Source organism: Zingiber officinale, chromosome 5A (genome assembly GCF_018446385.1).
Source record: "Zingiber officinale cultivar Zhangliang chromosome 5A, Zo_v1.1, whole genome shotgun sequence".
NCBI classification, from domain to species: domain Eukaryota; kingdom Viridiplantae; phylum Streptophyta; class Magnoliopsida; order Zingiberales; family Zingiberaceae; genus Zingiber; species Zingiber officinale.
The window spans coordinates 84,183,570-84,200,744 of record NC_055994.1 but is presented as its reverse complement, the minus strand read 5'-3'; the positions used below and the strand labels follow the sequence as shown (position 1 = coordinate 84,200,744).

Genomic DNA, 17,175 nt, shown 5'->3' with positions numbered 1-17,175 from the left:
TTGGGCCGGGACTATGGGCTGGGTCGGTGTAGAGTTTCGATTTCTCGGCCTACGATTCGGTTTCGGGTTACGTGATGTAAAAGTCCCGATCCGATTTCTCCTTAACCAATCTGCCAATTTATACCATCAACGCGCACTGTTACCCTAATTCTTCTCCGATGCTTCCGCTCCTCGCCGGAGTTCGCTTCTCCTCATCCTCCACCGCTTCTACAGCATTCTCATTAGATTAACTTTCTTCGAGTCGTCAGCCTCTTCACCGAGCGACTGATCTAATCTTGCAGAACTCTTTCGGGTAGATTGAGCAAATCCGAGTCGCCGGTAGAAATGTTTACCAATCACAAGCGACAGGCGGAGAGGACAGGGAGGTCCGGTACTCCTCGAGCTCAATATCTCCAGGTAATCTGTGCACCCCTCTCGTTAATCTATTTGTTAGCTCATCAATGATGCCAGGTGAATTGGGCTATCTTGCTTATTCAAAATCATCTTCTGATACAGGAGCTTGTGTCAGAGTTCCAGAAGGCAACAAATGAAGGTCATTTCTCTTTTATTACAAGTTTGTTTATCTATTTATGTTGATCCACAATCGCGTAACCAGGACATATACTTTGTCTAAATATGTCGGGATTGATTGGAATTCTTAATTTGTCCTATGTTTATTTAATTAGGTTTAGTAATCATATAGACTGCTTGTTGTTGTTGCATTCCTCCATTAGCTTAGAATAACCTGATTACTGAGTATTTTTAAGTCATCAATAATGCATAGATTTATAACCGATATTCACCATCAACTCTTGTATCCTAAATGTTCAGTGCATCCAAGAATCTATTTTAGATAAATATTTGATTTACGTAGATGATATGGGTGGAGATGTGGATGATCTGAGAATCTATTTTAGACAGACGTCCATTTTTTGCAGAGATGATATGGTTGAGATGTCAATGATAAGATGAAAAATGAGTGAGTAAATGGAGAAAAACTTTTGAAGTGTTATGCGATTGTTGTGTGCCCATTAGGCTACAAGGAAATTTTGGAAAATTGGTGCATCAATCAAACTGATTTCCATGTAAAAGTTAGTATCTCAAAATTGAGAATTTTAAGATGGGTATGTGACATTATCGGAAAAACTAGAACAAATAATGCTATCAGCAATTAGGTAGTATTTGAGAGGGATAGATGATAAGATATGAACATGATTAAAGATGATCATTAGAGGTTAGACAAATTAAATTAATTAGATTTGAGCTATAAGAGGTAGACGGCAATAAAAAACCTCTGCTTAATATAGCTAAAAATAATTTAAATTAATAGTAACATAGCTTTTATATATATTCCAATAGTTGCATACTAGGATTGATGTAGCTGACTTCAGATGGAATTCACTCGTGTCTTTTTACAACAATCTCTTGATTCTCTGAAAACAACCACCTAAGTGTATGCTGCTATAATTTTGTTTACGGTTCAACTAGATATTCTCTCAATTAGTAATTAAATTCAACCTACAGTCCTCTGTGGTGGTAGGACAATGGATAGATTAAATTGTAAAAGATCTCGCAGTATAGATGCTGATTTTATAAAATAGCTAACACTTAAGTTCCTATAATCTCATTGGATCTGGTTGGTCTTGATCCATGGTAGCTCTGTGGAATACTGTTTTGGTCATTGCAATTTCTCCTGTGAAGATGTACCAGGCTTGGCATTTATTTTACTATATCATATGCATTCAAACAGGGAAGCTGATATATAGCGCTTCCAAGTCACTGAAAATCTTGTATAAAAGTATCCATGTTGCTAAAGTCTTCAAGGTTTTGACTGATTATAACTTGATGAGTTCCTTAATTGTTGTTTAGTAACTCATACCTTAGTGAAAATAAATGTTTGACATCTAAGTTATCAACTAAAGCATTACATTATACTGTTGAAACAATAATTTGCAGGATTTTTCTTTTTTAAATATTTGTTTCAAGAATGTTTTGATTTTAGTCAAAAAAGAATGCTGCATGTGCTTCCTATGCCAATTAAAGTGCACATTTTTTTTACATTATTTCACCACATTTTGTGATGAAGTTTGTGTTCCTATCCTGCAGAATCAAAAGAGAGAATTGTGGCCAATTTGGCTAACTTTGCCTATGATCCTTACAATTATGAATTTATGCGCCAGGTACAGTATCAGCATATTTACTTGTCATAGTACCTTATTCTATCATTAATGTCAATTCATTTGTGGAAGCAGCTTAATGTTTTGGAACTATTCCTGGACTGCATTACAGAGCCAAATGAAAAACTTGTTGAATTTGGCATTGGTGGAATCTGCAACTCTTCTGTTGGTAAGCAATTTTAACACAGATCTTAACAAACCAGAATGCAAAGATTTTCAAGATTTTGCCAACTAATACTAGAATTATGCAATTTCAACCTGTCGTATAAGAGATACAAACTGTGCAATGCAGATCCAGCAAATGCTGCATTGATCATTCAATGCGATGGAGTTCCTTTGGTGATACAGTGCTTATCTAGCCCGGTTAGAAACACTGTAAGCGTATTTTTCCCTAGAATTATCTTTTAGTCTTATCTATTGTGTAATTTCATGCATCAGACGCACTTAACATGCAAATAAATTCTTTCTGTGGAGTAAAATGCGTTGCACCAATATATTTTGATGTACGAGTTCAGTTTTAGTCATGGAAACCATCTCGCTGCATACTGCAATTATTTCATTGTTCTTCTCTACGATGGACAATTTGATAGTTTTGACAACAGATTGACCTTTTTTATAGATTAATTTCTTTATTAACTGTATGCAAACAACAGGTGTCCTATGCTCTTGGAGCTCTCTACTATCTTTGCGATCATTCTTCTAAAAAAGAGATCTTGAAACCAGAGGTACTGGAAATAATCCGAAGGTATGCAGCAGCCGGATCTATCAACCTCACGCTGAGCAATTTGGCAAATGCCTTTTTGCAGAAACATGTAAACCAATGACATCGGTGAGCGAAACTTTGTACCCAATCTCTCTTGATTATCGATCATGATGTTTACCGAATATTCATTTTGAGCTGGCACTATGCTCAATCCAGGTCTCCTGCATCCCTTTTTAATGTGCATGGAAACTAGCATCAGCCACAAGGAGCGAAGCATGTGCTGCTGTTGATGAGGATCACACGGCCGGCCAACACGGACTTGTCCCCGTGGAGCTGCGTCGTTGGCGGTGGTCTTTTTCTTCGTGGGAGGAGGTTGAGTATGTCAACACACGTGAAGTCGACTGATCTAGGTCAGTGGACGAAATCCTGAAAAAAAAATTAGTTGAGATTGAAGTCAGATGGAGAGATAATTGAGATTTGGTAGCTTGCTTAAGAGGACTTGTGGCAATGCAGCAGCTTCCTTTGTCAAAATGCAATCTCTAATAAACTTTTGATCATGTGCCAAATTGAGTTTGTCTAATTTGTGATTTATACTTTCGTTACCACGATGATGAGGTGATAAAGAGGATTATGTCTGGTACGGATTAACTATTTTGGCGGAGGTTAAAATCAATATGATCAACGTTAGGATGTTAACGGATTCATCTACGGAGATCGAGTGGAGGTCGATCATAAGGGTCAGTCAGACAGACAATGTCTGATCGACAACGGATTTGTCCGAGTTGACCATCCGTCTAATTCAAAATAATATGGTAAGATCACCAGACGTTCAATACGAATCGGCAGAATATCAAGGAGATTGGAGCGCTTATCCGATTAGGAGGCGACAACTTACTATACTCAATCGCTGCAAAGAAGAACAATCGAGTCCGATCGAGCGGAGGAGTCCTCAGTCGAAAGACTACCCCGTTTGGTCGATCAGCGGGATCGTTGACCTATCTTAGGACATCCTTTTGGGAGATAGTGTCGTTGACACGAGGCATGGTCAACAAATGGATCATACGGCGATAAATCGGAGGATGTGCCCACGACCAATTGGAAAACGTGTCCATGACCATATGTCCATAGCCAATTGGAGAACGTGGCTATGACCATGTGGCTGGGACCAATTTGGAGAACGTGTCTGCGACCAATGGGAGAATGTGCTCATGCCTCGGAAAGCGTGCACGTCACCCACCAGGGCATTATATAAAGTGGGGGTCCGTACACTGACGGAGGTACGCATTATTCACTGTTTACACTTGTGCTATCGTTGTTCCATCTTCTTCTTTGTGTCTGTGACTGACTTAAGCATTGGAATGTCAATGTCGGGGACCTCTTCCCTGGCTCGACACTGACGTTTCTTGTATTTGTAGATCGAAACGTGATCTACATCCAGTCAACGCAGTAGTCACATCCCAGCTTTCCGTCTCTACTATTTTCGGACAGGATCATATTGGCACCATCTGTGGGAATGGAGTCTGAATATGAAACACGAAGATGGAGGACGCTAGACGACTCGCCACGGTTACTTTAACAAAAGTGGAGCTGGATGCGCTGATACAAGTCCGAGCGACAAAAATAGTGGAGCGACAACAGTAACAGGTGCTGGTCGATCGTCATGTGCAGGAGCACGCGGCCTTAGCAATAGGTCATCCAGCCGGATATGGAAACCGAGTGGATCATGTATCCGTTCAGGTACAGATTAAGAAGTCGTCTGACACTTACAGAGACGCACCCCACACACTGATTTCCTTCCATCGAGCACTGTTCCACACTCCAACAGAGGAGCTAGGCCGAGTGGATAAAGAAAAAGCCAAGGGACCTGAGATTAATTTTAACCCCCGAGACCTAGAGGGAGTGGAGATCCCTCACGACGACGCCCTGATTATCCGAGCGGTAATAGTTAATTATTATATTCACCGGACCTTTGTTGATACAAGAAGTTCGGTGAATATTATATTCAAGAAGACGTTCGACTAGCTGCAAATTGACTGGAGTGAGTTGCAGTCAATGACGACCCCACTCTACGGGTTCACAGGCAATGAAGTATTGCCGATTGACCAGATTCAGCAGGCCATATCGCTCAAAGAGGAGCCGCTCAAGAGGACAAAGACCGCAAACTTCATTGTGGTAGACGCGCTGTCCGCATACAATGTTATATTGGGCCGACTGGCCCTTAACGAGTTCCAAGTGGTGGTGCGCACTTTCTGCCAAAAGATCAAGTTTCCGGTGGACAACAAGGTGGGCGAAGTTACAGGCGATCAACTAGCCACTCTGCGATGCTACGTTGAGATAGTCAAGTCCGAAGCAAGAGCCACGCAAAAGGCCCTGCGCTTGGAAGTGAACACCATCAGAGAAGTGTTGGTTGCTACACCTGGATTCCGTTCTGTTCCCCTGTACATAATTTGTACAAGTACAAAAATTTGTACAAGCTCAAGATGATGAAGGGGTCGACCACCAAAGAAGGGAAGAGGAATAAAAGATGTGTTAAACCATAAGATACTATCTCCTCCTCTTCTATAATCCTTGGTGAATGCAGAAAAAGAAAGTTCTAAAACAAAATTAAAATTTCCTTTTAATCCTTTATCATGGCCGGCCAAAACCCCTTTCATCAAACAAGGAAAAATTTTAAACACAAATTAAAATCTCTCTTTTAAAATCCCTTTTGTGGATAGCTATAAAAGGAATGTTTTATAAAATTAAAATCTCTCTTTTAAATCCTTTTTGTGGATGTCTATAAAAGAAAAGATTTCAATAATTAAAATCCCTCTTTTAAATCTCTTTTATGGATCTCTATAAAAGGAAAGATTTAACAAGATAAAAACTCCTTTTATTTCCTTTTGTGACCAATCTAAAAAAGGAAAGCTTTATAATTAAAATCATTCTTTTAAATCCTTTTTATGGATCTCTATAAAGGAAAGATTTTACAAAAAATAAAACTTCCTTTTCTATGTGTGGTCGGCCCCATGCTTGGGCACCAAGCAAGGCTTGGTCAGCTCTAGCTTGGGCTCCAAGCTTGGCTTGGCCGACCCCTTGCTTGGACACCATGCTTGGCCGACCCTAGCTTAGGCTTAAGAAGCTGGGCTTTGGGTGGATATAAGGTTTTATATAAGAGGCTACAATAGGGACCTAGAGGAGGAATTGACTTTGGTCTCCCGATGAGCTTGAGCTTCCTGTGTTCTCCTCGAACACTCAACTCAAGTTCATCAATAATAACTCATACCACTAAAGAGTTATTATTGAACTACCGCATAATTCCTAAATTATATTATGGGCTCCTTCTTATCATGAATGCGTTAATCTCCTTGTATTTAAGATATCGAATGCTCATTAATTAAATATGTTACTGACACTCACTTAATTAACATCTAGCTCCAAGAGTAGTATCACTCAACTTTATTGTCATGCCGGACTAAGTCCACCTGCAGGGTTTACATTACAATCCTTATGAGCTCCTCAAGGGAACATCATCAAGCTAGATAACTAGGACACAGTTTCCTTTTATAATTAACAACACACCATATAAATAATATTATTTCCCAACTTATCGGACCTATTGATTTAATGAACTAAATCTCACTCATTGATAAATTAAAGAAATAAATACTAAATATATATGTTTGTCATTATATCGGGATTAAGAGTACACACTTCCATAATAATAGAGGTCCTGTTCTTTTATGCAATCGGTATAAAAAGAACAACCTCAAATGGTTCTGCTCAATACACTCAGAGTGTACTAGTGTAATTTTATAGTCAAGATAAACTATACTAAATCATACTACGACCGTTCCAATGGTTTGTCCCTATCCATTTTGGTCGTGAGCTACTATTTATAATTTATAAGGAACTGATAACATGATATTTTGTGTGACACCACACACCATGTTATCTACAATATAAATTAAATGAACAACTATATTTAACATAAATAAAGATATTTGACCAATCGTGATTCTTATTTCAAAATAAATATTTATACAAAAAGATAGGCTTTTAGTATACATTCTAACAAGAAGAACCTCCCGCATTGGTATATGAGGAAAAGGAGGAAGTCCAGATTCATCCCTGTTGATCGGAGGCCATCACCTTCATCGCTGCCGACCTGATAGAGAAGAAGAAGGTAGAGCTGGTCACCTACCTTAGGCGAAATCACGACGTGTTCGCCTAGTCGACCCACGAGCTCCCGGGAATCTCGCCAAGTGTAGCTCAGCACGAGCTTCACGTCCGACTAGACGCTCGACCTGTGAAACAGAAGAAGAGGGACTTCAATGCAAAGTAGAACCAGATCATCTGGGTAGAGATAGAAAAATTGCTTGAAGCTAGTCACATCCGCAAGGTTCAGTTTCCAAGCTGGCTCGCCAACGTCGTGCTGGTCTCCAGGTCGAGTAACAAATGATGAGTCTGCATCGACTTTCGTGATCTGAACAAAGTTTGCTCGAAGGACTTCTATCCCCTGCCAAGGATAGACCAGATGGTGGACTCCATGGCAGGTTGCGAGCTGATTTGCATGTTCAACGCATATCAAGGTTACCACCAAGTGTCATTCGCCATGGAGGATCAAGAAAAGGTCAACTTCATCACTCCAACGGAACTTATTGTTACAATGTCATACCGTTCGGATTGAAGAATGTCGACGCCACCTACCAGAGGCTGATGAATGAGATGTTCCGGCGGCAGATCGACCGCAACATGGAGGTATATGTCGATGACATATTAATAAAATCCCTCCGAGCTGCTGACCTTTGTGTAGACTTCGAAGAAACCTGCAATACTTTGAGGGCGTGCGGGATAAAGCTGAACCCAAACAAGTGTTTGTTCGGAGTAAGGAGTGTCCGCTTCCTCGGATACATCGTCATCGAACGAGGAATCAAGGCAAATCTGAGCAAGGTGAAGGCGTTGCAGGGCATGCCTCTGCCCCATAACTTGAAGGAGGCTTAACAGCTGATCGGACGGATCACCGCGCTATCAAGGTTCATCTCCAAGTCATCCGACCGGAGTCACTCGTTTTTCAAGATACTATGTCGAGTGACTAAGTTCCAATGAGACGCGGAATGCGACAAGGCACTAAAAGAGCTCAAGGAGTACCTTACCTTATTGCCTGTATTGGTTAAGCCCATCGTTGGCGAGTCGTTAATGATTTACTTGGCATCCATTGAGTATGTTGTTGGCTCAATGTTGGTGCGGCAGAACGGCTCCGAGCAACAACCTATATATTTTATAAGGCATATATTAAAAGATGCAAAGTGTCGCTACACCTGTCTCGAAAAATTGGCCTAGCGCTAATACTCGCTGCTCGTAGACTCCGTCCATACTTCATATCACATCCGATCGTCGTGATGACCAACAATGCCTTGCGAAGAGTCTTTCTTAACCTAGAAGCATCCAGATGACTGATCAAGACTGATCAAATGAACAACCAAGTTTAGTGAGTTTAATATACAATATCAGCCCAGGACAACGATCAAGGTCTAGACCTTAGCAGATTTTGTCACTGAGGTCCAGAACGTCGAGCCAGACACGACTTGAAAAATATACGTGGACGGATCATCCACTCAGCAAGGTAACGGGATTGACATTCTCCTGATTTCACCTCAGGAGAATAGGATGCAACTATCTATGTGGCTAGACTATCGGACTACAAACAAAGAAGCTGAGTACGAGACCTTAATAGTCGGCTTGCAGGCGACTCGGCATATCGGAGCTGCAAAGGTCATCATCCACTCGGATTCTCAGCTGGCCACTCAGTAGCTATTGGGGACGTTCGAAATAAGCAGCTCCCGACTCAGGCTATATGCAGAAGCTTTCGAGAAGTTGAAGGCAAACTTCCAAGAAGTTGTTATACAAAAGATTGCCCACTCGAACAACCAGATCGCGGATAAGTTGGCTAAGTTAGTTAGTTCATTGTCACCGATCACGATAGAGTAGTCAATCGAGCAAGTCTCACTAGTGGCGCACATCGACAGGATGGATGGAATAAACTTCCCGAGCGACTGGAGAAGCCCGTTGATAAAGTTCCTCTGATCGGGTAGCATTCTAGCCGATCAAGAAGAAGCTCGCCTATTGAAAAGTGGGTCGGGCGGTTCACTCTGATCGAAGACCAGCTGTATAAAAAAGTTTTCTCAAGGCAGTTGCTCAAGTGTGTCAGATCGGAGGACGTCGAGTACATCCTTTAAGAAGTGCATCAGGGCTCCTGTGAAAGTCACCCGGGCGGTAGATTACTAGCCCGAAAGATCCTGTTAGCAGGATATTTTTGGCCCACACTATAAGAGGATGTCGCTCAGATAGTGGCGACCTGCCTGTCATGTCAAAATATCACAACATCTAACACCGACTGACCGAGGAGATGAAGGCATCTATTATGTCTTGTCCGTTCGACCAATGGAGCATAGATATCGTTGGACCATTTCCAATGGCGACCGGTCAGTGAAGATTTCTACTTGTCGTAGTAGACTACTTTTCTAGTGGAACCCGGAGTTTAAACCAAGCGTTCGTGAACAAGCTTGGTGCTTGACTTGGTAAGAGTTTGTTTATGTTCGTTCAATATACATAAGATTAATTAAACAAACAAGCTTGAACAACTCGTTATGCTAAACAAACAAGCTTGAACGCATATATGTTCAGCTCATTAACGTTCATGAACAATGTTCGTGAACAACATTCGTGAACAATGTTCACGAACCATATTTATTAATAAAATTCTTTTCAACATGCTAAATAAACAATAAAATAAAATAAATAAATAAATTTAAATTATCAATGTTAATAACCAATCAAACAATTAAAAATTTCAAACAATCAAACAAGATTGAATTGAGAGCTTGATAATATCTAAACGAACTAAGCTCAAACCAAGCTCAAGTCAAGTATAAACCAAGCTCAAGCAAGCTTCAAACAAGCTCAAGCTCATAAAAAATAAACTAAACCAAGCTTGAACACTCATTTCAAAAGTTTGGTTCATTTTAAGCTCAGCTCGGCTCGGCTCAGCTCTGCTCGGCTCAGCTCTGCTCGGCTCAGCTCTGCTCGGTTATCTTATCAAACAAGCTTGAACACCCCAAAGCTTACCTTGACTTGGCTTGTTTACAGCCCTAAGCGTGGGACAAGGTCGTTGTCCGGCTAATGACGTACAGACAACACATAAAGAAGAACTACAATCGGAGGGTGATCAGTCATTTTAGGTCGACGATATGGTTTGGAAAAGAGTGAAGCTGGTCAACAACATCACCAAATTGGAGGCTCCATGGGGAGGACCTTTTAAAGTCATTCAGAAGCTCTGCTCAGGAATCTACTACCTGCAGGACGAGGATGGGAGAAAGCTCGAGCATCCTTAGAGTGCGAACCAACTCTAGCCATATAGGGTCGGGTGAGAGGTGCGTGGTTAAATCCAAATAATATTGTATCAGAGTATGTCCTGTAAATGTAGGTGAACGATGAATAAAATTCACAAGTATCCAAGACTCTTGTGTTGCTTGACCAAGTTAAAAGTCGAGCGACAACTATAAACCCTAGTCTTCACCAACAGTCAAGCAACGACTATAAACCCTAGTCTTCACCAACAGTCTAGCGGCGACTATAAACTCTAGTCCTCACCGACAGTCGAGCGGCGACTATAAACCCTTGTCTTAGTCAACAGTCGAGCGGCAATTATAAACCTTTGTCTTCGTCAACAGCCGAGCGGTGATTATAAACTCTAGTCTATGTCAACAATCGAGCGGCTATTATAAACCCTAGTCTACGTCAATAGTCAAGTGACAACTATAAACCCTAGTCTATGTCAACAGTCAAGCGACGACTTTAAATCCTAGTCTATGTTAACTCTAAGCGGCGACTATAAACCCGAGTCTACGACGAATATCGGCTGAGTCGTAGCTCTAAAACCAAGTCTACTCCAAATAAATCTGATCGACGAGTATATAAGTCGCGAATAAGGCTAGCAATGAAACATGTTGCTCCTAAAAGCAACAGTTCTCCACTAAAATGAGACTGTTCGGCAAGATTGGAGTAATTAATCTGACAACATAGCGACTAGTACATCGACGATTGGGAGGGCAGGGAACCATACTTAGAAACTTTTTAAAAAATGATAAATGGTTCATGGTCCTACTCTAGCTGAGCGACAATGCATTCACTAACAAGTGCAAAACACAACAAATGGAAGAAATGTTGAACGACAATGCATGAGGGAACACTGTAGAAAGCAACTAAACAAAGATTCACCGAACGGGCGATCATTTATTAACACTTTGAAAATGTTCTATAAGGTAGCAAGAGATGGTACAAAAGGAGGCGATCTTCACAGTGGGCGGGGATCACTCAAGGTAATCCAGCATATCATCGGGCAGCGACTCAGTCTACTTCTCTCGACTGATGACCTTATTAGTCACCGAGGGTGGGATATAGCCGCCGCCCTTCAGTTGGTCGAGCATCCCATCAATGGCGAGGTTGAAGAGGCGGATCGCCGGATCAATGAGCCGGTCATTGAAGGGGTCCGATCGGAGGTAATCCCGCTTCAGAATCTCGAACCGGCTAGACTCTGCACCTTGATAAACTTCCAAAGTCATTTGGGAGGCCTCCAGCTCAGCCTTCATAGAAGCCAGCTCGGCATCCTTAGCGGCCAGTTGCTCTTGCGCCACTACATGCTCAGCCGATCGGGTATCCCGCTCAATATTTAGGGCCGCCTCCACCTCCTTCAGGTTTTGAGGCAGGATCTGAGCCTCTTTATTCTTGATCTCCAAGTCCTCAATGGCTCAGAACTTCTTGGTGTTCGCCGAATTGACCTTCGCCTCAAAGGAGCTAGCCTACTTATTAAGCCTCGCCAGTTGTGAAGCCTACTCAGCGCTCTTGCTCATCTCCGCTTGTAGGAGCTTGGAACTCTTATTCAGATCAGCCTTCAATTGAGCCGCCTCAGCAGTCAACTGCTCAATGCATGCCTAAGCGGCCTCTGATTGGCCTCTCAGAGTGCACAGCTGTTGGAATTCATGCTTCAGAAAAGCCAACCTTTGGCACATGGCTAGACTCTTGATCCAATACTACAGCAACAATAATATTGTAAGTCCCGACGGATTAAATCAAGTAAATATAAAGGTAACATATGTACCCCAGTGGCCTTCTGGGTATGGTTGTTCGTAAGCTTCCCCGGTGAGATGACCGCTGCGCGGGCTTGAGCATCGGCCCATACTTGTGTTAGCGGCCCTTGAATCCGAATCTGGTGCTGGGGGTGCGGGACACGATGTTGCCTGAACTGCGTCATTCATCAATAGGCGGGTGGATGATGACCATTATTTGTCTCTGGCCGCTCGAGCCAAAGGGCTTTGAAGTCGCCTTGCCCGTAGACTTAGGCATTGGGGACAATCGAATGGTGGACACTTGTGCGCCTGGCAAGGATGGAGGTGGCATTTAGGCGATCGCAGTGCACAGATGGTCCTCGACGACAACTCGGATAGCGACGGTGTCCGGTCAGATGACAGGGAAGTATGGATCACTGCGGCTCCTTGCTCGAGAAGAGCGAGTGTTGATGTCTCACCCCGCTCGGAAGCAGGGCGTGAGCCGGCTCGGGCAAGTGTTTGTAGGGCAGACGTGGCAGAGCGGGAGGAAGCTTCCCCACGACACCTCTTGCGCTATTGCAGAGGTTCCCCGGAAGTGGCTGACTCTGAAGCCACCGCCATCGACAGCATTGAAGGCTGTTCTGGAGGAAGGTCAGCTATAGCAGTCGCTGCCCCACTAGCCGCCTTCTGACTCGCTCCACCCTCACTGAACGGCACTGGAGTCTCGCTCGCCCCGATGTTGTTGACCGGCTGTAGGTCGCGACTCTCCAATTCGGCCACCCCTGCGGTGTTGATCTCATCGTCTGTGAGTCTGCTCTTGCCGACAAGATGTGCCCTCAACAGACGTGCACTTAACATGATGTGGGCTACAAGAAAGAAAGCAAAATCAGTTAGATTCAAAGATGAAGAGTAAAAAGAGCATATCTAGGCTGGACGGAAGCCGCATTCGGATTGGGCTCAAGTCGAACATGTAAAGGATGCCCTCCAATAGCAGTCGGTGAATGTGATACTTCTGACCGGCCAGACTTGATGCTGCTTGGAGATAATCCGATCAGCTTTGGTATCTCCTGAGTGACGATTGCTTCATCACTTCCATCTGCAGCCGGTCGGGAAGTCGGGCCGCTCGGGAAAACAAACAAAGAAATAATGTTCCCTCCAATGCTTATTGGAGGATGATATTTTATCAAAGAAGATCGAGCCTACTCAGGCTTGGAACAGGACAGACCCCGACTCAGACTATTTAGGGTAATAAAAATAATGAAATACCTAAGGCGTCAAGCGAATGTCGTGCAGACGGAAGATAACTACTATCCCGCGCACCAACCGAAAGGAGTTCGGCACTAATTGATGAAGGGAGATGTGAAAATATTTACAGACGGCAGAAAAGAAGAGGTGAACGAGAAATCAAAGGTTGACACTAAACTTGTCCTCGAAGAAGTCAAAAAGCCAACTAGCGGTTCATGTGGCCGGTCGTAAGCGGAGGAGATAGCAACTTGATAAGAAGAGGGGAAATGGTAGGTGAATTTCATCTTTTCTATGTCATCCCCGCTCAGCGGAAGTATACCAGAGTCTAGGACGGGCACAGGGGGTTGTGGATAATCAACCATTGAAAACAAGAAAGGCGAGAAGAAGCAAGGCAAAGATTCGACGAAGAAAAGAAAGAGGAACCTTATTGGAAGAGGACGTCGACGAAGAAGAGGAGAAGAACTGTTGCGGAGACTGCTCGAAGGTGAAAACGCAAGGAATGAAGACGACGGCGATGCGAAGTAATGCTTATAAATCTCACGGTTGATTGCCCTGAGCCATCTGATCAAGGGTTGTGCAAAACTAGGATGAAATCGGGCCATAGAATTTGGAAAGGCATCAGTCACATCACAAGCGGATATCTGTCAGTCACGTTAAACGTGTAGCAGAAAGGGGGGCACATAACAGTCGGTTATTGGAAGGTATTAATGAGCTTAATTAAAAGGTATGGTTGCGTGCTCGGCTATAATTATTGAGGATTTGTACGGTTTCCTAAAAATTGGGAGGACGTTAACTAGTATCACAGGGCGCTCATTTGAGAGAGCGCAGGGAAAAGAGAAAATTCACTAAGTGAAGTCGTCAACCGCCCCGAGCGGCACAAATATTTGATTATCACAGAGCCGAACGGTCGATTCACCATCAGCCTTATGAGGTATGACCCGAGCGGCAGCTACCCACACAGGGCAGCGAAATGAAGCCGAACGACGACTATATGTAAGCCGATCAGAAACTCGAAGACACAAATGGTCCGATCGGACGTGAAGGTCACTGAAGACCCTACTTGTCTAGTCAATCGGACTTACAGCCTCCTTCGACTAGACTTGAGGGGAAGGCTTGTGATGCGGTGATAAACGGAGCCCCGCCCGGTGCGGGCCAACTGCCTTGGTGGAGGTCAAAGTCAAAGTGGTCAATGCTAAGGTGTCAAAGGGCTCGCCTACGGAGGTAGACCACAAGGGTCGATCGGGTAGACAATGTCCGATCGGCAATAAGCTTGTCCAAGCTAACCACCCATCTAGCTCGGAACAAGATGGTAAGATTGCCAGATGCTCAGTACGGAGCGGTAGAACGTCAAGGAGACCGGAGCGTTTGTCCAATCAGGAGGCGGCTGCCTACTATATCCAATCGCTGCAAGGGAGAACAACCGAGTTCGACCGAGCGAAGGAATCCCTAATTGAGCGACTACCTCGCTCGGCCGATTACAGGGATCGCTGATCTATATCTGGACATCCTTTTGGGAGATAGTGCCACCGACATGGGGTATGATCAACAAGCGGATCATGGAGGACGTACTCACAACCAATTGGAGAACGTGTCCATGACCACGTGTCTAGGGCCAATTGGAGAACATGCCCATGACCGCATGTTTGGGATCAATTGGGGGAACGTGTCCGCAACCAATGGGAGAACGTGCTTATGTCTCGAAAAAGCGCGCACATCGCCCACTAGGACATTATATAAAGGGGGTCCGTACACCGATGGAGGTACGCATAGGTACGCATTATTCACTGTTTATGCTTGTGCTATTGTTGTTCCATCTTCTAGCTTAGCTTCTTCGTGTCGATGACTGACTTGAGTGTCCGTGGGTCAACGTTGGGATTCCTTTCTTGGCTCGGCACTGACATTTTTTATGCTTGTAGATCGGAGCGTGGTGTACATCCAGTCAACGCAACATCCACAATCCCAATTTTTCGTCTCCACGATTTTCGTACAGGATCACACAACATTTTTTATTCTATTCAAATAAATAATCATCTTGGTTCATTTTTTTTTTATGGGGTCAATTTAGTTCGATCGGATTAGAATAAAGTTTATATTCAATTTTAATTTGATTAGTTATAAATTAAATCAAATAATTTTTTCTTTAAGTAAAGTATATTGATATTTATCTTTAAACTTTTACAAAGTTTTTTTTTCTTAAATAAAAATCATATATTAAATAAAAAAGATTAACATGATGTCAAGTTTTTGCTTTGGAAATCGTAAAAATTACTAATTTATCAAATAAATACGCCACTGCATGCCATCTACGAATTCAATCGTGTACCCCAAAATAGTTCTTTTTAATTAGCCAAATATGACAGTTTCACCCCATCCCATTTTTGAGTTCCCACCTTTTCAAATTACTAGCCGTTGACATTTCCATAATAGGAAGAACCGATCTGTTCTCACACCTTCAAATAAATCTAGGCTAGATTTCGACATTAGATTCCCTAAATCTAATCTCCAGATCTTTCAAGAATCAAATCTAGAAAACCCTCTACATGTCGAACTATACTCGGTGCGCAGCTTGCAGATATCTTCGGAGGCGATGCTGCGAGGACTGTACGTTAGCTCCCTTCTTCCCCTCGACGAACCCCACCAGATTTGCTTATGTCCATCGCATCTTTGGCGCCAGTAACGTTTCCCGAATGCTCCAGGTTTTTTTTTTAAAAAAAAAAACTAATATTATTATTATTATCATATGTTATTTATTTTTAAGCTTAATTAATTTTAAGAATATTTGCTTCGTGTACTTAAGCAAATTCCAGAGGAGCAACGAAGCGAAGCGGCGGACGCCATCGCCTTGGAGGCGTTCTGGAGGGTGCAGGATCCGGTGTACGGCAGCGCCGGAGTGATCTCTGCGCTGCAGGCCGAGATCAGTGGGGCCCAGCGTGAGTTGGCCGAGACGCAAGCGCGCGTCGCTGTGTACGCTGCTCGGGCGCGGTCAGCAGATGCGCAAGTCTTGGCGGACGAGGAGCGCTTGGGCGACGGCGCAGGCGTTTACTTGCCGTCGAACCATCCGTAGAAGAGATAAATGTCAGATGAATCCAAACTCAGGACAATAAACAAAGTCAAAGTCAACCAGCTGCGAGAAAGTCAAATCCCTGGATTATTGTATTATTTTAATTATAAGTCGATCTAAATGATATCACATCGAAGGTATTCATTAATTTGTCTAGCTAATTGGTTTCATAAATATTTTTGAACGGCCGGCCTGAGCAAGTAACAAGGTCAACTCTCCTTTCCATGTCAACAACTATTTGGATGACGTGGCAAAGTGATAGGATCCAATCATACATGAGTGCAACACACAGGGATGAGGGATCGAATCAATATCAATCTCATCATCTCGATGACTTAGTGGAGACAAAGCCAATGGGGTTGTGATTTTGTGGGGTTCGGCTGGATCTTCCAACATAAAATACTATTCCATTTGGCGTCAATATTACGAGGAATGATCGTACGATTAGGTTGATATTTTGGTTTTTCTATTCGAACATTTTCGAATAGGATGGTGTCGTCTAATTCACAAACATAAGAAAGCAACACTTTAGAATGACAATACCATTTTAGTTTGTTTAATTTGAGGTGGGAGCGATGGAGTGCATGTATTATAACCTTCTTCACTTCGCAATGGCCACCACCCATATATATGTTATCGTCACTTTGTCGTGTCTTCCTCTACTCCTTCACCACTTGCACTCTGATGACCGTCATCCTTCGCTTTCTTCATCTATCACTCCCCTTGGTTGTTCTCTTTTAGCTCTTTTTATATTTGTTTTTTTTGCCCTTTTGCTTACTCTTCTCTTGTGCCGCAACTTGCACTTTCTTCACTTAGTTTACTATCGATAGAAGTCTTTAAAAACGTTTTTTTTTCTATAATTTTATTATTAAAAGAACATGAATTCTAGATGCTTATAAATGATACGGTGGATGTGATGGGAGC

At 42.9% G+C, this 17,175-nt stretch overlaps 2 protein-coding genes across 2 annotated transcripts; both read left to right on the top strand.

Annotated features, from left to right (window-relative positions):
- Positions 1-118: 118 nt before the first annotated feature.
- On the top strand, positions 119-3,390 carry LOC121980795 (armadillo repeat-containing protein 7-like). Its single transcript, XM_042533011.1, has 7 exons — positions 119-396; positions 496-532; positions 2,086-2,159; positions 2,232-2,325; positions 2,449-2,531; positions 2,810-2,985; positions 3,076-3,390. Exons 1-6 carry the CDS (start codon positions 325-327, stop codon positions 2,978-2,980), a joined length of 531 nt encoding a protein of 176 aa, XP_042388945.1. The 5' UTR covers positions 119-324; the 3' UTR covers positions 2,981-2,985; positions 3,076-3,390.
- Positions 3,391-15,730: 12,340 nt separating this feature from the next.
- LOC121979718 (LOB domain-containing protein 24-like) lies at positions 15,731-16,254 on the top strand. Its single transcript, XM_042531702.1, has 2 exons — positions 15,731-15,886; positions 15,988-16,254. Exons 1-2 carry the CDS (start codon positions 15,731-15,733, stop codon positions 16,252-16,254), a joined length of 423 nt encoding a protein of 140 aa, XP_042387636.1.
- The last annotated feature ends 921 nt before the right edge of the window (positions 16,255-17,175 follow it).

Coding starts and splice junctions, on each gene's coding strand:
- LOC121980795 (XM_042533011.1), top strand. CDS start 325: ATGTTTACCAATCACAAGCGACAGGCGGAGAGGACAGGGAGGTCCGGT. Junction 397..495: donor CTCGAGCTCAATATCTCCAG/GTAATCTGTGCA, acceptor CTTCTGATACAG/GAGCTTGTGTCAGAGTTCCA. Junction 2,326..2,448: donor AATCTGCAACTCTTCTGTTG/GTAAGCAATTTT, acceptor TGTGCAATGCAG/ATCCAGCAAATGCTGCATTG.
- LOC121979718 (XM_042531702.1), top strand. CDS start 15,731: ATGTCGAACTATACTCGGTGCGCAGCTTGCAGATATCTTCGGAGGCGA. Junction 15,887..15,987: donor ACGTTTCCCGAATGCTCCAG/GTTTTTTTTTTA, acceptor CGTGTACTTAAG/CAAATTCCAGAGGAGCAACG.